Source organism: Balaenoptera musculus, chromosome 19 (assembly GCF_009873245.2).
Source record: "Balaenoptera musculus isolate JJ_BM4_2016_0621 chromosome 19, mBalMus1.pri.v3, whole genome shotgun sequence".
NCBI lineage: Eukaryota > Metazoa > Chordata > Mammalia > Artiodactyla > Balaenopteridae > Balaenoptera > Balaenoptera musculus.
In genome coordinates this window covers 18,372,343-18,393,324 of record NC_045803.1, presented here as the reverse complement: position 1 = coordinate 18,393,324, position 20,982 = coordinate 18,372,343, and the positions used below count along the sequence as shown (strand labels likewise).

General features: G+C 57.9%; 1 protein-coding gene across 3 annotated transcripts; it reads left to right on the top strand.

Moving 5' to 3' along the window:
* Positions 1 to 1,833: 1,833 nt before the first annotated feature.
* KCTD15 (potassium channel tetramerization domain containing 15) lies at positions 1,834 to 18,141 on the top strand. 3 transcript variants are annotated; one of them, XM_036834638.1, is made up of 8 exons: positions 1,834 to 1,983; positions 3,625 to 3,720; positions 5,295 to 5,387; positions 6,036 to 6,211; positions 11,350 to 11,494; positions 13,845 to 13,969; positions 14,144 to 14,449; positions 15,619 to 18,141. In XM_036834638.1, the coding sequence occupies exons 3-8, from the start codon at positions 5,322 to 5,324 to the stop codon at positions 15,755 to 15,757; spliced, it is 957 nt and encodes a 318-aa protein (XP_036690533.1). In that variant the 5' UTR covers positions 1,834 to 1,983; positions 3,625 to 3,720; positions 5,295 to 5,321; the 3' UTR covers positions 15,758 to 18,141. The 3 variants fall into 3 exon arrangements, with proteins under 3 accessions (XP_036690533.1, XP_036690534.1, XP_036690535.1); XM_036834639.1 differs by lacking the exon at positions 3,625 to 3,720; XM_036834640.1 differs by lacking the exon at positions 13,845 to 13,969.
* The last annotated feature ends 2,841 nt before the right edge of the window (positions 18,142 to 20,982 follow it).

The following is a 20,982-nucleotide window of genomic DNA, read 5'->3' as shown; positions in this document are numbered from 1 at the left end:
CTACTTCCAGGGCTCCTTTCTCTTCAAGGAGCAGCTAAGAATCCATAAATTAAGGAAATTAACTGATGGGGCCTGCGGCATCTTTGTAAGCTATTTAAATCTATAAATTTACAACATCTTCTGCATATATCAAGTAATTGAACTAACTGCAGGGATGTAACTTTAATGAGAAAATTTCCCCCTTCTCCTGTAGTTCGAGCTCTAAAGTAAATAAATAAATAAAACCTTCCCTTAGGAGGAAAGTTTCTCCTTATTCTCGCGTGGAGAAGTTACAGTACGGCGGTCCGGGCCCTCTTTCCACGCGCGAGGTCTCCTGTTCAAGGGAGGCAGGCCCCCACCTTGTCCTCTTTCCACCAGCGCCCCTTCGCCCCCGCTCCGGGCCGCCCCCAGCGCCCCCCGTGAGTGAAGCCGCTAGAGGGCGTCCAGGTCCGGCTGGAGCTCAGGGCGGGGGGGGGGGCCCGGCGCCGTTCCCGGCCGGAGCGCACCGGTCCTCCAGCTCGAGCCTGGCTCTGGCCCGGGCGTCCCCGGAGCCGGACGGGGGCGCAGTGCAGGCCGGGCGTACTGCACCGGAGGCTCCGCGCTCCGTTTCCTAGGAGCCGGGAAATGGTCCAGGAGGAGGAGGGGGGACGGGTGGGGCGCAAGGGAAACAGGAGAAAGAGGAAGGGGAGGAGGAGGTAGAAGAGGAGGAGGAAGGAGCAGCCGACTCGGGGACCAGGAGGGACGCCCCGGGCGCAGGCCTCGGCGCCGCGGGGAATCTTGGCGGTAGACGTCTCCATCGCGCCGCGCGCGTAAAGGAAATGGCGCGTCTGGCCGCGGGGGGCCGGCCGGGCGCCCCCCGTGCGCCCCTCCCCCGCGGTGGCTGACCCCGTGTCCGCAGACGTCACGGGCGGCGCTGCTCCCCGGTAGAGGGGCAGCCGGGGCAGAGACCCGGGAAGGAAGGCCAGGGAGGGGGAGGGGCGGCACCGGCCCCCGGCTCCTCTCCAGCCCCGGCCGACTCGCAGCCCAGTTTCTTCCCAAGTCCCGCCCCTACCCCCGGGCGCCGCGGCGGCGGCTGCTCTCCTCTTTGTAACCGAGGAGTCAAGAAATGTGAGAAACGTGCCCTGTGTTACTTATTTGGGAGCCGAAAATTTATGCCCAGCTGAAAGCGCCCGGGGAAATATTACATCAGATGAAATGACAATGATTAAAATCAGCTTCTCCCCCACCCCCTCCCGAGCCCGGAGGAGGCCCGGGCGCCGCGTGGCTGGCCGGCGGGGGGCGGGGGGCTGGGCGGCGGAGGGCGCGGAGGCCTGGGCGCACCGCTCCCGGGAGGGTCCTGGCGGAGGCCCCGGCGGGAAGGCGCGGACTCCGGGGGAGGCGGGTGGTGATCGCCCGGCTAAAGGAAGGGAAACGGCGCATTTTTGTCGCCAAGCGCGGCAGGCGCGGGCGCGCGGAGCTAATTGCGACTCTAATCCTCTGCCCGCGGCGCAGCCGAGCCCCGAGCCAGGAGTCGCCGCGCGCTCCCCGCTCGCGCTCGCAGCGCTGGGTAATTTGGAGCCGGATCGCTGCCCTTTGCGTCCGGGCTCGGCCGCGACGGGGCGCGGGCTACGGGCTAAGGTGGGGGGCTGGCTTTCTCGCCAGCAATCGGGGAAGGCCGCTGGAGAGAGAGGAGGGAGGAGAGGAGGTGGGAGCGGCGGGAGGGCAGCCGGAGAGCGGCGCGAAGAGGAGGCGGCGGCGGCGGCCGCGAGGAGGGGAGGAGGCGAGGGGAGGGCGGGGAGGGGAGGCCCCGGCGCGCCGCGCCGCGAGGGGCCGCGCGAAGCGGGGGCCGGGGCGGGAGGGGTGGGTGGGGGGAGGGTTGGGGGCGAGAGAGAAAGTAACTCCAGGACGAGACCGGAGCGACCCGCGCAGCGAGCAGAGGCGGCAAGGCTGCGCCCGGCGCCCGAGACCAGCGGCTGCGCGGGGCGGGGGCTGCGCCCGAGTCCGATCCGCCGCTCCGGCTCCGAGGTAAGCCCCGCGCGGGCGGCCACCGCTCAGCGACGCGCACCCCTGTCCCTAAAGTGGCTGCGATACCCAGAAAGTCGTCCGGCCGTGATTCGGACGTGGGAGGGGCGGCTGCTTTGTCCCGGTGCAGGGCGGCGGGGGCTGGCGGCACGGGGGCACCCAGCACAAAGGCCTGGTGCGGGAGGGGGGGGACTGCCCACGTGGGCCGGCCCTGGCCCCGGGTGGACCCTCCCCACGCGGGCGGGCACCGAGCTTCCTGCCGCACGGGGTGGTGGGGGTGAGGGGGTGTTCAGGTCCCGGCACTCGGGCCTCAGTGCAGGGCCGAGCGCCCTGCAGGGCCGGCGAGTTTCCGGGGTCAGAACCCGGCTCACGCAGCTGGGGCTTCGGCTGACTGGACCCGGCTTGGTGTCCAAATCAGAGAGAGAAAAAGTCTCCAACGGGACAGATGTGCGTCCTCTGACGCCCACCCGCGAGTCCGAAACGGAGCGGGAGGGGCTGGCGGTCTGGTGGTCGTCCCAAGCGCGCGGGGTCTGGAGCCCCAGGCGGGCCGCGCGGAGATGCGATCGCCGCCTCCGGATCCCCGATTCCCGCCGGTACCCCCTGACCTGGACGCGCGCACCGGCACACTCGCAAACAGCCCCCCTCCCCCGTAGCTGGAGCGCGTTTCAGTCCTCCCGCGCCCCCCACCTCCGACTGCAGAAAGATCAGCTTCAAGTTTTCACTCCGCGTCTCAAATGTGCATGAAGGAATTTAACTGCACGATTGAATAACAGCATTAGTTTCAATTAATTTTTTTTTAAATCCCGGCAACAATAAACTTTGAGAACAAAAGCGCTTTTACGTCCTTAATTAGGCGAGCTTCCCATCTGTGGTCTCTAAGTGTCTGCCTCTTGATTTAACTTTGTCTTCCGCCCCGCCCGTGCCGCACACCCTCGCGGTCCTGCCAGGCGCTTTGGGTGCTGCGGCCACCGCCGCCCGCGGCGCCGCCGGCCTGCACCCAGCCGGCTCCGGCCGCCCCGAACGAAGTTCACACCGGCCGGCGGGCTCCGCGGCCGGGCTGGCGCACGCCAGGTGGCCCGCCTGCCTCCCTTCCGGCCCGCCCCCTGGACGATTCTGCAGGCCCCTGGCCCTCTTGCCGGGGGCTGGCGCCCTGGGCGCAGACCTGAAGGGAGTTCTTGAGCCGCCTTCTGTTTACCTTTTATGGTTAAAATAACAGCTTAGCAAAGAAGCGACTTCACGAAGAAGCGATTTAGTGAAATCGTCTCAAGCTGCCGCAGCTCAGCCAGTTTAATCACCCCCAGAGAGCTGAACAACTGCGAGCACAATGGGACACAAAATCATTTTGTGTGTAAATGAGCGTGGCATTCTGCTCGCTTCCCTCTGCTCGGGCGGGCGGGGCTCGGTGGCGGGCGGGCGCGGGACCCCGGGCTCCCGCCGCAGCCTGGAGAAGCGGGTCAATACCCAGCCAGTTTGGAAACCCGCGGGCCAGGCAGCACACTACCGCCGAGGCCCCTGCAACAGGCGGTTTGGCTGAGCCTCGGGAGGGCCGTGGCGAGCTGGGGCTGGTCGTGGGTTTGATGCTGGTGCTGGCGGAATGAACTTGTGTCTCTTCCTGCACCCACTTTATGCTTCTGACCTTGGCAGTGGTCTCGGGGAAAGGGTCGTTGTCCAGCACAGATGCGTTTGTCGGAGGGAGCAGTGGAGGTTCGCGGCAAGGCGTACAGCCTGGGGCTTCCAGTGGTGAGTTTCTGGTGTGCCATGAACATCAGGTGGTGCTTGCGATGGAAAAGTCTGGGTGAGAACAGGATGGAACAGCTTTTGTGATGGGTACTTGGTGTTAAACATCACTTCTGAGTAGTGTCCTGGCAGTAGGGCCGGCATTGTGCAGTCCGCTTTGATAGACGTTCCATCGGAATTCCTTCCAGCACAGTTTATCCTCAGTGTGGCTTTCCTTCTGACTCCTCCCTAGCAGAGCCTCCCAGGGCAGGATAGCCCATTCCTGAGATACGTTTTGGTTTCTCAGAACTTCCTTGAGATAAGTGACCTGGTTTTCTTTTTGAAGCTTGCGGGAACTCAGGAATGCCCAAAGCAGCAGACCCTGGACAGCTAGAAGTTAAACATCACTGTCTGCTAATAGCCACCCCCACCCGTTTCCTGTCAGAGGACTTGCCAGGACACCGAGGGCAGGACAAATCCTGGGAGAGTGACCCGGCTTAAATTTGCAGGATTTGATTCTCATTGGACCTTGGTTCATGTATTAAAACTGGATGTTGAATTTCAAGGCACGAAGTCAATCCTTGAGAGAGGTTCGGTTAAACCTGCAACGAATAAGTCCAGGTTTAGGTATGTGGCAGCCAGTGGGGGCGGGGGGCATGATAGCCACTGTGCACGTCTCCCCCAGCCCCAGGTCAGTGGAAGGGTCTGCTTAAACCTGCTCTTCTCCAGCTCTCCTGCATAGGGCCTGCAGAGTGTTCTCAGACAGCTTCTAGAGACTGTGGGACAATCTTATTTCAGGTGGTTGCGGCTCAGAGGAGACTGACTGTGGGGAGGGGCAGGAGAGAGTGTTCATTAGCTGAGCTGCTGTCTCCTTCTGGCCAGCTTTCTAATGCCTTGGGGCTGTTATCCCAAAGGGATCTGGAATATATTAGGCACAGACAAGACCATTCCCGGGGTCTGGGGAGAAACTGCAGAGGTGCAGGCTGGGCAAACAAAGACAAGTTTTCTTCTCTAAGGAGCCACAGGGGGAACGGTGGCTTCCTAAGTGACTTTCGCTCTTCCCTGGCTTCTCTGTGTCCAACCAGTTGCAAACTGCATCTTAACACTGCAGAGACGGTGTTCAGAGAGGTCCTGGGGCTCCCCAGCCCATGGAGGGTGGGGGGATCCTCTCTGAGCTGTGGTTCCCAGGGTTCTCTCTGAAGCAAGAGGAGACATGCTTGGTAACGTGTCTCGAAAGCAAAATACCAAGAAAATCGGATTTGTTCTGAAACATTTTGGGGGCAATAATGGTGAGCATATGTTTCAGTACTGTCATTAGCTGAATTAGCAGACATGGAGCTGCCCTGAAAACACATGTGTGACTGAGTAAGTGAGTGTGTGTGTGTGTGTGTGTGTGTGTGTGTGTGTAAGTAATCTCCTATGGCCCGGAGGCTTGCTTTGGGGTGTGGGGGCAGGATAGTAGCGGGCAGTGTGGTAGGGCATGGGGTCCTGGGACGCATGTTCATAAAGGAGGATTGTAAGCATCTTTGACTGGGAGACACGGCACCCAGGACCACTGAGGAGTAAGTCCTGTCTGGTTGTGTTGGTGCTTCCCGCAGATACTCTGGGCAGCGATGGAAGCCTAGATGCCTCACCGCAAGGAGCGGCCGAGCGGGTCCTCGCTTCACGCCCACGGCAGCACTGGCACCGCGGTGAGAGCCAGCAGGGTGGGCTGGGTCAAGGGCTGGTGTCCTCCTCTTCGCCCTCTTCCCAAGCGCCAGCTCACTGGCTGCCCTTCCTCGCAGCCGCAGCCATAGCTGTGGCATTCAAGAGATGGCTGTTGACTGGCCGTACGATTATGTATTTTTTTTTGAAACAAAAATGCTCTTAATTTGATGTGAAATTTACTACATGTATAAAACTCAACGCCTTAGGTGCTGAGGAAGTCACTAATTTAGAGGTGTCTCGTTACTGAGACAAACTTGCAAAAACCCCTGAATCCCAATTCACAAATTGGTGATTCGTTTGTCAGGGGATATTTCACATCTAACACATAAGCCCACGACCTTTAATTAGAATTTTGCAGTTTGTTTTATGCCCCTGGAGGCTGACACCTTGAAAAAAATTTTTTTTCTTGATTTCTTATTGCTAATAAGCATCTTTCTTTTTTCCCTCTGGTACTTTGAAGAAAATGATGCAAATACACTTAATTACAGTGGTGGCCATAATTTGTCAGCTGAATATGTGATCAGGCACAGGCAGAAGTGATCTGATTAGATCTGTGATCACATTGGCAATAAAAGGAGTGCATAGCTCCATCGTGGAGAAACCCTTGTTTTGTGCCTTGTTTCCATCTCCAGGAGGGAGGAAGCATGTCTCGGTTGTCTCTCACCCGGTCGCCTGTGTCTCCCCTGGCCGCCCAGGGGATCCCACTGCCAGCCCAGCTCACTAAGTCCAACGCGCCTGTGCACATCGACGTGGGCGGCCACATGTACACCAGCAGCCTGGCCACGCTCACCAAGTACCCTGACTCCAGGTAAGAGCCAAGCCCCTCATGGCACCGGGGCGTGCAGTGGTGACAGGCAGCATCTTTAGCCTGCTACCAGCCAACACGCAGGGCTCTCCAAGGCCCCCCTGCTCCTAGACCTGGGGAGTTAGGGTTTAGGAAGCTGAGTCTCCCTGTTAATGGCTGCTTTGCACAGGGACTTGTGACCCTGAGCTGGTGGCATTAGTAGTGTTAGGTGGAGTTCCTGACTCACTGGCAGAGGCCACTTTTCAGAGCCAGCCCCACCTGCCGCTGGCCAGCAGCTGGCTGGGGAATCTCATGTTCCGTCATGTTACTCTTGAGCGAGACTCAAGCCTGGCCTTTGCAGGGGACCATTCGTGAGCAGTGCTGCGTACTTCTTGGGGTCATGCTGGGGAGAAATAGTTCATCCTATTTCCGAGTCTAATCCTTGGGATAGAGCATAAGGGGAAGGATGAGGGGGAGCTGCAGTTTGTCATCTTTGCCTGTTTGGGTGGTCACTGCTGGACCCTAAGTTCTAGCAGCAGGCTCCCTTGGATTTGGGGGGGTTGCAGTGACTGGCTAGGAATTCCATGATGTTCGGGAATATCCACAGCTATGGATAAGCGTGAGCCACATACCGCCATCAGTGGGCAAAGCGTCTCTGACCAGGACCCTCCCTACAGGGAGCTTTACACTCTGCCCAGCTCCCCGGTGCTCCTGACTCCTGGACTCATCTTTGGGAGGCGCCGGGCACTGCTGACTCTCCTGCTTTTGCCTCTCAGGCATTTCTCTCCTAGGGGCAGACCTGGTTTCCCCCTATAACAGCAGGGCTGACCAGAGGTGGGATGGGTCTCTGAGCATCTCCTGGAGATGATGCCGCATGTTGCTTGCTGAGCCTGGGACTGCTTGCTCCTGGTACAGCGAGGCGGCCACCACTGAGGGCTGGCAGCGGGAGGGCCACGGCTGCAGGGCATCACCTCTGTTTTAGACATTTAAAATAAAAAGAGGAGTTAATTAATCCCCCAGACAGAGAGGGGGATCGGCTCTGGGAAGCTCTCTGATCAGGCTGCCTCGTGGCTGGCGTGGCTGCTCAGAGCACGGAGGATTCACAGCGTGTGGAAGTGGCAGCTTTGGGAGCTCGTTGGAGGCCGGGGTGGCGCCCTCCAGCGGGGAGTGCTGGAGGTGGATGCAGTGTCTCGTTCAGAATTTGGGGAATTGGGTGCAGGTGGCGGTTGGAGCTTCACTCCCTCAGCAGACAGAGGCTAGGCCTGGGGCACTTGTGACCTGGGGGCCAAGGAGGGGGCAGCATCCAGGAGGCCACGTCAGCTGTGTCGGCCTGGCACTCTCTGGCAGAGCCCTGTCTAGGATGGGAGATGGATTCTGCTTATTTAATTTCAATTTTGCCTTCTGCGGCATTCGTGCGTTGTTTGAGATAGATCATCCCTTAATCGGTTGACGACATTTGCGAGTGAAATTCATAAAACCCTTGCCCACAACCTCTCTGAAGAGTGTTTCCTGAAATCAGACACTTGCCTTTCTGGAGTCATCATGGCCCAGGCCTGCGGGGAATGGCCTCCTCATTCTGTCTCCAGGCTGCTGCCTGGAGCAGGGTGGGCAGGGGGGTGGTCCTCCCCTCCCAGACCCACAGCCCATCCTCACCCATTGTCCTGCTCTGACGTGGGGCGGGCCATCTTGCCGGGGGGGCGGGGGGGGGGTGGGGGGGGGGGGCCGTGACCTGTGGGACCCTCGGGCCAGCAGGATGTGCCCAGAGGGAGTGGCGGTCTGCATTCTTCCCTGGGGCTGAGCCTCAGGATGAACCTGTTGTTCTGCCTGGATGGCTTCCAGCTCACAGGAGAGCTGCTCCTTGGGCCTGAAGCTTTGGCCTAGAGGCGGGGGAGGGGGGGATGGCGGTGGGGGGACGGGGGCGGGGGGGAGGGGGACGGACCTGTAGGACAGTCAGGACAGTGGGTCAGGCCAGGCCTGAGAAGTGGGTTGGGCAGCTCTGCTGGCCAGAGCCCCTTGGATCTCTCACTGAGTAAATTATTAAAATTAAAAAACTGTTTTTCACTAATTCTGGAAACAAAGATCAGTCCCTCACTCAGGGTCACCGATGTATAGATCACCTGGAGATGGAGAATTGTGTTAAGGTCACCCGGGGTGGAGGGAGTTCTGGATGTCAGCAAAGTCCCACCCTGGGCAATGCCGGGAGACCCCCCACCCCCTCAGGTCCCGGTGCCCACACAGCTATGCCTGGGCTTCTGGTTCTTGGCTGGTCAGGGTGGCTGCAAGGCAGGGAGCGCCAACGGGTCCTCGCCCAGAGCCGGCCCCGCCCAGCTGCCCGGGGCTGGGAGTCGACTCCTGTGTCTGCCACCGCACTTGCTGGACATCGTTTAGCTCCGGCCGTGTCAGCCCCACGCTTGTGTTCATCCTCACTGTGGGAAGCAGCAAATTAAGATGTCCAGGAACTTTAGAACTAATAAAACCTGCCACTGAAACATGCAGGAAATTGGAGCCAAAGCTGAAAGAAAGAAAGAAAGAAAGGAAGGAAGAAAGGAAGAAAGAAAGAAAGGAAGGAAGGAAGGAAGGAAGGAAGGAAGGAAGGAAGGAAGGAAGGAAGGAAGGAAGGAAGGAAGGAAGGAAGGAAGGGAGAAAGAAAGAAGAAAAAGAAGACAACCCCTATCAGCTGGGGTCAGAACTGGCCAGCTTATTCTGTGGAAGGCTTCTGAGGTTGGTACCCCGAACCTGCAGCCTCCCTCAGAGAGTGGCCTGGGGTGGGAATGGACTCTTAACACCACACACGTGTCGGGAGCTCCCTTTGAAGTGACTGTCCTAACCTTCCCTCAAGCTGCTCCTGTCCTTGATAGCTTCAGACCCTGAGGGCATGAAAGGCCTTAGTCTGTGAAGAGACACCGAACCGTGGAAAGACCTAGAACCAGCCAGTCCTGAAATAAGGCAGATTGAGAGCCTTCTGGCCTTGGACCAATAAGACAACCTAGAACCCAGGAAGCCCTGGAATGTGGTGGATTGGGAGTCCTCTAGACCAACAGGTCTGGAGCTTCACAGCCTGATGTCAGGAGGGATTTGCAACACAAACAGCCGTGGAACATTGCTTGCTGCACACAGCGCTTGAGCTCAACCAGGAAGGGTGGAGAAAATTCTGCAGGGAGGCTGAGGCTTCACACTTGCTGGCTAACCTATGGAAATGGCTCTTACTTCTTCCTGCTGGTGCCACGTGGGGTCCCTCAGCAGCCTGCTGATGACTGCCCATGGCACCTGGCAGCCTCGCTCAGTCCTGTCTGTCTCCAGGGCTGCTGGGTGGCCCTTATTCTGACATCTGGATGCCCAAGCTCTGCTGAGGTTAGGTCTTGGGGAGTTTGAGGCCTGGAATAGGCCATGGAGCCCACAGAGCTTTCCAGCGGGGCTGTGTTCCCCAGTATCACTGTCACCAGGCCTGGGGGTGGATAGGGCTCCATGGCCTTTGGAGCTGTGAGATGAGTTGTATCTGGGTGACCGCAGCACTGGTTCCACAGGCTCGGGCCTCTCCACACCTCCCCGTGGGCTCTGGCCTGCTCTTGCCCATCTACGAGGCAGCCTTGCCCTTTATACGGCCCCGCTGGGCCATGTCCCCAGAGTGAGAACAGGTTAGTCACTCTACCCCTGGGCAGACCCTCCTGGCCGATGCCCGAAGTGTACCAGGCCACCAGAGTGGATGACGTCAATAGGAGGCCCCGAGAGAGGCTTTGGGTGCCGTGACCCCTCAGCTTCTGCCCAGCTCACTGCCCTGGCGCACGGTGGCAGGAGTGGGGCAGGGCCTGAGGAGCAGTGACCCGGAGCAGACGGAGGAGTGGGCAGCTGAGGGAGGGTGGAGCCCTCCTGGGAGGTCTTGCCGGTGCAGGTAGAGTGAGGGGGCTAAGCCTCGGCTTGTACAGGTTGGGCTGGAAGGCCTGGGGCCCAGGTCGGGGCCACCTTTCTCCCAGGCTGTGCAGGGTCCAGCTGGGGATGTGTGTGTGGCCCTGCCTGTCTGCTGAAGGATGTCTGGCGGTGCTGCCCCTGGGGAGACCCTGCCGACCGCCCTGCGGTTCCCGAGTCAAGCTCTTGGCTGTCCCCACCCCTCTTCGGGGTGTCCTAACGCTCCCCACCGGGGCCTGGGGTCTGCAGGGGAAGTTAGCCAAACCAGAGCCTGCTGCCCTGGGAAGTGGGGAGGCCTGGTTCCTCCCCGCTGGAGTGGAGGGGGCCAGGCATCAGGGCGCCCCGAGAGCCTCCTGCAGGCCCCATGCTTCTGTCAGAGCCACTGCCCTTCAGAAGATGGGGTGCTGGGACCTGGTCTCCCCTCGCGGTCCCCTCCCCGGTGCGCACACGCTGTAGCACGCGTGCACGCATTCGAGCATGTGTGTGCACTGTTCTGTGTGCATCCACACTGGTACGTGTGTACACGCGTGCACTGTAGCTGCACACACACGTGCTGTCCCCGGTGCCTGCCTCTGTTCTCCCCTAGGGTTCCCCGAGCGCAGGGCTGTGGGTGGTTCGTCTGTGAGTTTGTTGAGTGTACGTAGCTGTGTCTCTGGTGGACCCGTGCTGCCTGGTGTGTCCCTCACCGGGATGTGTCTGGGTCTGCCTGTGATTTGTGTGTTGTGAGGGAGGGGACCATTTGACGCTGTGCCTGCTGCCCGGGTGTGTCCTGTCCGATGCTCGTTCACGCGGGTGGGGTGAGGTGGATGTGTGTGACCTGGGAGTGTGTCAGCTGGTTTACATGTGTTCACTGGGCAGGTGGCTGTGAGCTGGCGTGTCTGATGGTCAGTGGGGGTCTTCTGGGCAGTTCTGTCCAGCACGGGTTTGTGTGCGTGGGACGAGGTGGCTGTGTCTGTGTCTCGCTGTGGTTTTCCAGGCCTGTAACCTGTGTCAGCGGGCAGGCGGGTGTATAGAGCTGGGTGTGTCTCTCTCTGGCTGTGGCTTGGGAGTGTAGGCGGGGCGTGTGCACGTGCTGGTGTCCCGGCTGACTGTGGCCTGGCTGCCGCTGGCATGTGCAGACATCCTTTTCAGTCCTGGCACAGTCCCAGCGTCACCCATGTAAGGCCCCTCGCCCCTCCAGCAGGGGGAGCTCTAAGGAGTCGGGGTGGGGCAGGTGGACCCGCCCTTCCATCCCACATCTCCGCCCCCATCTCTCCCAGAATAAGCCGCCTCTTCAATGGCACCGAGCCCATCGTCCTGGACAGTTTGAAGCAACATTATTTCATCGACCGGGATGGGGAGATTTTCCGCTATGTCCTGAGCTTCCTGCGGACGTCGAAACTGCTGCTCCCAGATGACTTCAAGGTAAGTCCGCAGCCGGCAGCTGCACGGCATACTGCCTGTGCGGTGGCATTACACAGGGTAGGCTGTGACTTAATAAATGGACCCACAGTTGTCATGGCAACCATAAAAACTTAAACGATGAAGCCGAGGGCTAAATCAGTTTTTCTAAACTAATTTTGTTTTCTCACATTTTTAGCTTATTTATCAGGGTGTAACAACAATTAAGCAGCGGCAGTGGCGCTTACCCCGGTTTCATGTTTGTCGTGTTGAAGGACTGTCGTGTGCCGGAGTTACAGGAGTTAGAGGTTCCCAAATCTGTTCCTTGTAGGCACTTGGCAGGGGGAAAACTGATCCAAACCAGACACCCTTACACAGAAGGTTGCCCCCAGGTCTCCGGGCGAGCCTGTCTGCGGCAGCCGACCTGGTTTCGAGAGTCCTGCCTCTGGTGCTGGGCCGCTCACGGCACGGGGATCCCGGAGGCAGGAAGCCCATGCCTGGGCTACCCCAGCTCCAACCAGCAAACGTCCTTCCTTTCTTTCTTCCTGCCGGCACCCAGAGGACCCAGTGGCCCTGGGGCTGTTTTGTCCTTCATCCAGTTCAGTTCCTGGGTGCCAACAGCCGAACTCGGGCTGAAAATGCAGTGAAAGACAAGGCAGACATGGGTCCTGTCCCCACAGTGGTTACCGTCTAGTGGGAAGACAGATGATGAACAAAAAAACACTTGAATTCCACAGGGGCAAACGCTTCAGAGAAGCAGAGAGTACTGTGAGAGTGAACCACGCGGAAAGCGGGCCTGGGAGGGTTTGGAGGCAAGGCTGTTTCTCTGGGTGATGGCGGAGGAACGGGGGCAGACGGGTGCGAGGGCCTTGGTGGGGAGGGGCGAGGGGAGGGCAAGGAGCTGGATACGTGGCAGCCTGGGACCATGTGAACTGGGAAGGGAAGAGCGGGAAGGAAGGCTGCTGCTTGGTGTCAGGACCTTGGTGGCCGGCTCAGCATTTGGCTTTTTACCCTGAATGCAGTGGAAGGGTTGTGAGTAGGGGCATGACCATCAGATCTGTTGTGTGGAAAAGGATGCGGGGGGGAGCAGGAGGGTAGAGGCAGTGAAGGTGGAACAGAGTGGTAGATTAGATTCACGCTTAGGAAAAAGATGCAGAAGCCACAGGTGTGGATGGTGAGGGTCGGGGGCTCTCGAAGGTGTCTCTGGCCTGCAGCTTGAGTCCTGAGTGGATGTGTGGAGGCCCAGGGTAGAACAGGCTGGGGGAGAGTGGCACTGCAGTCCTGTGTGGAAGAGCTGGTGGGGCATCCGGGGGAGATGTTCTGGGCTATGAGGAAGGAAGTGGGGTTGTTGGTTTGCAGATATCATTTCAGACCTTGCGTGGATGAGAGCAGAGGCCCGGCATGGTGCCCTGAGGAACCCCTGTGGAGGGACAGGATGGGTTCTTTTTAATTCTTGAATTTTATTTTATTTATTTTTTATACAGCAGTCCCTATTAGTTACCTATTTTATACATATTAGTGTACATATGTCAATCCCAATCTCCCAATTCATCCCACCACCATCCCCCCCGCCACTTTCCCCCCTTGGTGTCCATACGTTTGTTCTCTACATCTGTGTCTCTATTTCTGTCCTGCAAACTGGTTCATCTGTACCATTTTTCTAGGTTCCACATACATGTGTTAATATACGATATTTGTTTTTCTCTCTCTGACTTACTTCACTCTGTATGACAGTCTCTAGCTCCACAGGATGGGTTCTTGACTGATGACAGGCCTGGGGAGGCTTCCCTTGGGGTGACTCCAAAAGCTGGGGTCAGTCAGCAGGAGGAACGGACTTACGGACAATGGGGTGGGCCCGGCTTTGGGGGTTGGGCTTCCTTGCCTCCCCCCAGGGGTCCTCAGGCTCACCAGCCGGACTTGAGCTGAGTGGTGTGGTCACGGGTCCTCAGCTACTCAGGGCTGGGGTGGGTGTGGGTGGACATGTGTTTGACCGGGGCAGTGGTCTGATCATCAGGGCCTGAGGGGTGGTTGGTGTGAGCCCGCCAGCCCGGGAGTGGGCTGCTGGTGAGAGGTGGGCGTCCCCCCAGACACCTCCTCACACTGCCTGCGAGGGCAGGGGCCGATCTTGTTGTCCTTTAAGCTTCACCCCCTCTTTGAGCTGGGTGTTTACATCCATTTTATAGATGAGGAAACTGAGGCTCAGAGAAGGTCTGGTAGATAATGATGCCGAAAATCCAACCCAGACAGGTCTGTTTCGCCTCCCTGCTCTGCAGTGAACTCCTCCAGGGCAGGTGAGGACGGGGCTGCCCCGTGCCTTGCCGAGAATTCAGCAGGTTTCCAGGCATCTGCACAGCCTCTGGCTCCTCTAATGTAGCCTCCGGGTCTATCCAGAGGCTTCTCTCTGCTTCAGGGGGATGAAGCCACCCCCAGTGCTGGGGCCGGATGGAAGAGCTCAGGGGGTCTTGGGACAGGTGCACACCAGCTGCTGCCTGGATGGAGGCAAGACCTTTTTTTGGGCACACATTCACCCGAGCCTCGTTTTCCCCATCCCTACAATGGGGACAACCATCCCAGACCACATTGTGCCCTGGGGGTGCGGGGTCTCAGAGGGGGGCCCCCTGGAGCCGGAAGGGCAGATCCCCACCTCCCCCACCCGTGTGCGCGTGCCCGCAGGACTTCAGCCTGCTGTACGAGGAGGCGCGCTACTACCAGCTGCAGCCCATGGTGCGCGAGCTGGAGCGCTGGCAGCAGGAACAGGAGCAGCGGCGCCGCAGCCGGGCCTGCGACTGCCTGGTGGTGCGCGTCACGCCGGACCTGGGTGAGCGGATCGCGCTCAGCGGCGAGAAGGCTCTCATCGAGGAGGTCTTCCCCGAGACCGGGGACGTCATGTGCAACTCGGTCAACGCCGGCTGGAACCAGGACCCCACGCACGTCATCCGCTTCCCGCTCAACGGCTACTGCCGGCTCAACTCGGTGCAGGTGAGGGCTGGCCGGCCGCTGCCTCCCCCGTGCGTCCCCGACGCCCTCCGGCGGCAGAGGGAGATGGAGGGAGGCTCGGTGCCTGCGATGGCGAGGCCCTCCGTGCCGTCTTACAGAAAAGGCAACAATGTGTCGATGCATAATTTATGTCCCGCTCATAATTAAATGATGGCGCCTGGGGGATGGACTTAAAAAAATTGATCTATGCTTTTTTTTTTTCCCCGAAAGGATGTTCTATAAAAATGGCCTAGAGTATTTTTAACAAAGTGTGCTTCATTTGACACCCAGAGTCTGACTTTGGATTCAAATTAAACCCAGGCAGTGGGAGCAGCAGGTCAGAGGCTGAGAGTGGCGGCGGCCTGGAGCCCCCCTCCTCCTCCGTGCTGACCGGGGCCACCAGCACCCAAACAGCCGCCCAGTGCGTGTTTGGACTGGCTTTCCCCAGATGGGTCTGAGAGCTGGGAAGCCCCACATGGAGTGGAGGCCTATTTTCCATCAGCTCTTCCAGACCCAGGAGCAGACTCCTATTTCAGGCTTGGGGCAGAGTGGACTTTGTGGGGAAAATCCCGCAAGCTGTCCGTCAGCACTTGCTAGTCAGCACTTGCTAGAACCGTCAGCACTTGCTAGTTGCAGGACCCAGGTGTCAGACACAGTGACCGGGCCCTGCCCTCACAGAGGCACAAGCCCGCCCACGTGGACACGGAGACCTGCAGAGACTCAAACATCAGGAGGACGCCTCCTCTCCACCCCAAGCTCCCTTGGGCTGATGGGCCCCCAGGCCTCCAACCATCTGGGACTCACAGCTCAGGGAAGCAGGTGGCTGCCCAGAGGCTGGGGGCGGGGTCTCTATTACTGGGGCCTCAGTGAGGGAGGGGGGCCTGGGACCTTGTGTCTGGAGAGAGAGGGGCCCCAGTCAAGGTTGTGGGCCCCTGAGGACAGCAGGGCGGTCGCCCATCCAGGTTTGGCTGTTTGAGGGGCCCTGGGGCCTGGCTGCCCCTGTCCCTTCTGTGGCTGCCCAGCTGGATGTTCTGCAGGGGCCTCTGTCAGCAAGCAAGACGTGTCTTAACAGGAGAAGGTAGCGTGCCCTGGCTAGTGCCCACCTGCCCGCCAGGCAGGGCAGGCAGACGCTTGCAGCTGGGCATGACTGACCCCTGTTTCTTCCCCGGCAGGTCCTGGAGAGGCTGTTCCAGAGGGGTTTCAGCATGGCTGCGTCCTGCGGGGGTGGCGTGGACTCCTCCCAGTTCAGCGAATACGTGCTTTGCCGGGAGGAGCGGCGGCCGCAGCCCACCCCCACTGCTGTGCGAATAAAGCAGGAGCCCCTGGACTAGGCCCTGCCTCAGCGCCCACCTGAGGCCTCTGGGCCCTGGGGACACCCCAGGGACCAGGAAACAGTGCTGGAGAGTTCTGCCTATGCCTGCTTAGCGGTGGCCATGAGACTGAGGGTGGGGCTGGAGGGTCCAAAGCCTGCCCAGAGAGCCCCAAGGCCCCACGTGTCATGGCAACAGAATGTGGGATGCTGGAGGCACGTCCACTGAAGGACTGTTGATGTGACCCAAAGATGCCGAGGTGGGAGAACTCGGCCACCAGTTGTCTGGGCCCCTCGGCTCCCAGTCCGGTCCTCGCGGCGCCACACGTGCCGAGGCAGGGTCAGCAGAGGCCTCCCCAGTGCACTCCGAGGAGCTGTCCATCCTTCGCCACGCGGCAGACTCCAGTGGGTCTCCTTGCGTCAGAGATGGCTTATTTTTCTACAGTATTTAAGACGGAAGTAACTGTCAGTGCACAAGTCAGAGAGGCCGACAAAGACCAATGCTTCCTTATCTGGTGCTCAGCTCAGTCGGACTCACAGCATGTCTGCATGGGGGGTGGAAGAGCTGCCGGACACTCGGGCCCAGGTGCCCGCAGAGCAGGGCTTGGAGACTTCTGGTCCCTGCTCTAGGGGCAGATGCAGGGATGGCAGTGCCACAGGGGCTGAAACTGGGCTCCCACGGGGTGGGGCTGCTGGGAGGAGGGTGGTACAGGCGTGGGGGATGGATAGCTGTGGAACCACTTGAGACCCTACCTTTGCTGCCGCCTGGGGCACAGGCCACACTTGAGAACCACCTGACCAACTAATGCCCAGGGCCTTCGATTCCTATCTGTGCGTGCGCACACCTGGGCTCCCAGAGAAGTCATCTCCCCATCAGGACCAGCCATGGGGCCACACCACATCCTTACCTCAGGAATGGGCCCCACGGTGAAGGGGCCCATCTGTCAGCAGCATCCTCTGGGTCCCCAGCTCAGGAAGCCGTCCCCCACTCTGATTTTCCCACACTCATATGCACACTGAATTTTAATTAGACTGTTGTTACACTAGCTTGCCAGTAAGACCCGGACAGAGTCATACCTTGGGTTCTTGGCCCCGGATTCCAACGAGGACTGCCTCTGAGGGGTCCTCACAGACCTGCTGCCTCTCAGACGACACGTCCAAAGATGGATACCGCCTGCCTTGTCACAGTTCCCCTCCCCTCCCGAGATGGCTCTTTTCCCGGGTTGGAGAAACCGCAAAGAACTGCTGGGTGGGCGGGGCGTGCCGGCCAGCACTGCCCCTTGTACGATGCCTGTAGACTTGTATATGACTCCTTTAATATTGTAAAGATGCTGATGTACAATTGTCGCGTGTTTGTGTAAACACATTATGTTCCTAGTTCATGCCATAAATGATGCTATAAAAGCGAAAGACTGAGGCTCCATCCTGTGCAGAAGCGGCAGCCAGATTCCAGCATTCCATGCTGCGCAGGGAGGTTTGGGGATGGGATGCCTCCCTCGGTTCCTTCAGTTCAGATGGGGAAGAACCAGCAGCGGTAACTGGGGGAGGGGCACGGACAAGGGTCCTGAGCTTGCTGTTGTTTATCGCATGTGGGTGTTTCCTCACTGCTGTGCCTGTTCCCCGCTGGGCAGCACAGATTCTGAATTCTGATTCACAGCCCCTAACCAGATGCAAGCTGGGGAAAGGCAGACCCAAAGTGTCCAGGGGCTTTTGAACCCAGTCTTCAATGTTTGTGATTTTTCCCTCCCTCTGGTTTTTTGGTTGAGGTTGACGTCCTCTTCAGAGCCCCGCAGAGCAATAGGAGAAGGTGGCAGGCAGTCCATGCGTGGCTCAGGCCAGCCAGGGGACACGCAGCCCTGCGCATGAGGACGGGTCACCCTAGCTCAGCACAAGACCTCAATGCGTCTCTTTCCGAGGAGTTTGGATGTACTTACGCAGGCCTCCAATTTTAATGAGACTTTTTGTATATTTCCTCAAAGTCCTTATGTTCTAACTGGCCAGGACCCTTTCCCATGCCAGTAAGGGCCACCAGCCTCTCCCTGCCTGGGGGACGGGCCACAGCCATGCGCTGTCTGAGGCCGCAAAGCGGTCGCCATCCCACACTGTACAATCGAATTTGCTGGACAGACTTGCCAGCCTTCTCCTTTGCTCAGCAACATGCCTACAGTTGGCACATGGGCATTTTGGCATCTGAGGTTCACATCTGAGAGGAGGAGAAAGTGTTGTGTTTATTAGAAAGGAAGTCTTGTGGAAACAGCTCAGTGCCGCGTGTGTTTATGGATTTTTATAGTATGATAGCCTGCATGGCTGCCGGTTGGTGGAGAGTCCCTAACATTTTCAAGCAAACTATCATTTTGATTAAACCATTGTGCTAAAAAAAAAAAAAGAGTAACTACCTTACTGAATGTTACTCTTATCATCTCCTTACTAATTAAGACAAACCAGGAAGTATGATTTAGGGAATTTCTAAATTTGTAGAGAAGTGCCATGTTCCCAAAGTGATGCTAAAATTCTAAGATAGTCCCCATAAACAATAAGTACAAACATTTTTTATGCTTCCTGGAATGAATATACCATATTGTAAGTAATCTCTTGATCAGTTGCCAGTGATATAAGTGTTACTTCTGCTCTTCATAAATTATTCTTGATTATAAGCAACTGGACAGATAGCTGTGCCAACACTTCCCTGTTCCCCACCAGACCTCTGCCCGTGCAGAAGAGAACTCTGCAAAGCTACAGCAGGTGGCTTTGGCCGCTGTCCTGCTGACACGGAGCTCAAATATCTTTTAAAAAGCTTTTTTTTTTTTTTTTTTTTAAGCTACCACTTGACTGTGTTCCATAGAATAAATAAAGGATATTTTATAAATTATACACCCAGCTCTAGCACTTCGTTTCTAATCTACCGAGGCAGCCACAAGAAGGTACTCTGGCTTGAGTGACTCTTGCACCACTGCTCCTCACACCTGGGACTTGGCTTGACCACTGAATCAGCACCTTGAGTAGCCCTAGTCCCAAATACTGAAACTTCCTGATCTAGGTGAGGAGTTGCCGTGGAGGGTTGGGCCCTTTTGCACTATATTCATTTTGTGCACGTGTATATGTCAACCAAACCACTAGCACATTTGACAAAGGGGCAGAGAAGCATGGATGTGAGAAATGGCTCCATTGAGCCCCTGACCAGGGGAAGACCAATTTGGTTGAGTCCAGCAGAGCCTAATTAGAGCACGGGGTTGGAGATTACCCTTTCTCCCATCCAGGAGGCAGACCTGTGTTCTCTGGAGAACGCTACCTGCCAAGATGGCCCCATCCCATCAGGCCCTGTCCACCCTCCTGACTCCCCAGAGACAGGACGACAGCTGCAGTGGCCCTGGAGGACCCACAAGATTGGAGTTCCTCCTAAGTGGATGACAAGGTGGAACATACAAATGCAGGAGCTGCCAGAGGACTTTCAGTTCGAGGCAGGGCACTTGGTTCAAGCCAATGGGGAGTTCTAGACAGAGCTGGAGGGCCAGCTCTTGGCTAGAGAGCACAGCTGCTGCCCTTGAGCCTGATGTCTGGGCTGATGAGGGATGTTGTAAGAACTGTGATGTCACAGTTTGATGGTCTCGACTTCTGTTGACTTTAAGGTGGGTGGGCAAATGTGTTTAGCACAAAGACAGCCACATAACGCGGGCCTTGGCTCAGACGTGATGAGGACGTGGCTGGCCCTCTTTCTGCTCACCCCCATGCCACCCAAAGGAGACAGCTCCATGTAGAGAGAAGGCTTGCCCCACCTGGAGATTGAGGCTCATGAGGTAGCCCTTTGTGGACCAAGAGAAAGAAAAGAGTATGGGTGGCAGCTAAGGGCATCTTCCTGCCAGGAGCCAGACTAGAAGTGACATTCTCTCAGAAGAATCAGAGTGACCCAAACGGAACCCAACCCCAGGGAGGGTTGAGGGTCAGAAAAGGATCTCACAGCCCCTGCCTCAGTCCCTGCCCTCAAGTCCTCGGTAAGTCCAGGGGCATGGCTCTGAGAGCTGTTAGTGGAAGGAGAGCCCAGCCCCTGGGAAGCCCCCCAACCTCACCCCCTGCCCCCGGCTGATCTTGTTTGGGAACACCAGATGGCAGCTCTCTTCTCCCAAGCCCCAGAGCTGGAAAAACAAGACACCTGCTTGACCCATGGGGAGCTCTTCAAACCTCAGAGCCTCAGGCAGAGTGGGGGCCAATCCTGGGATATGTATCCAGGCGTTGCTGCCTGTAGGTAGTTGTTTATTCACAGGGAAGAGGCCCCCTGTGTTTCCAATCTCACCCTCTTACGCCCAGTGGAAGGATGTCTTGGACAGTATTTGTGCTATTTTGGGGTCATGTAACTTTGACTTGAACAGTGGGCTAATGTGGCTGCAGAGGCTTTGGACCTCGGTCAGCAAAAGGGTCCTGCTTACTGCAAAGATCCTTATCTTCCTGGCCACCCGTGCCATTGATTGATTGACAGCCAGCATGTGCCAGCCACTGCAGGTACTTGGAGGACAAGACAGCCCACAGGGCTAAGAGAAGACGTCTGTTTATCCACAAGAATTGTTTACTTGAGGTCCTGTAAAGTTATCTGGAAAAGAACTTTCCATATTACAGTTGTCAAGTTTGTCATAACATCGAATATAGATTACCCGCAAATTCCTTGACTTGCAAGTAGAGCCAGCAACCTCTCCGGCCTCAATGACTGGCACCTCCATAGTGAACAAGGCTTCTCTGAAATTCTAATGAGAGATCCAGGGACAGAGGCAGGCACACTCCCAAGGGGGAATACAAAGGAGATGGCTGGAGGTCAGTTGCATTTGGATTCTCCTCTTTGTTTCCATTACACAGAACAGCCAATCCTGACAGCCATCTCTGGGCCTGGCGGCCGAGCTGGACAGCACTCTTACTTGACTGAGTCATGGCTCTAGGATGACAACAGCTGGGTCATCCAGGCCTTGACTCCCAGGACCTCCTCACACAGACATCACAAACTGCGACAAAGCCTTAAAAGAGCAGGGCCGGAGCCAGGGAAGCGCTGGGACGCCCAAGCCAAGCCCCTGGGAGGATGCCCGCCCTGCCCCTAGGAGAACATGGGTCCCCACATCCCTGGCTGGACGGGGTGGGAGGTGCGCCACCTGCCACGGGCTTGAGCTGCTCGGGGGGGCTGGCCAAGGCTGCTGTTCAAAGCCCATGTCTAGAATGTCACCAGAGCTTCCTCCTCTGCGTCCTGGAC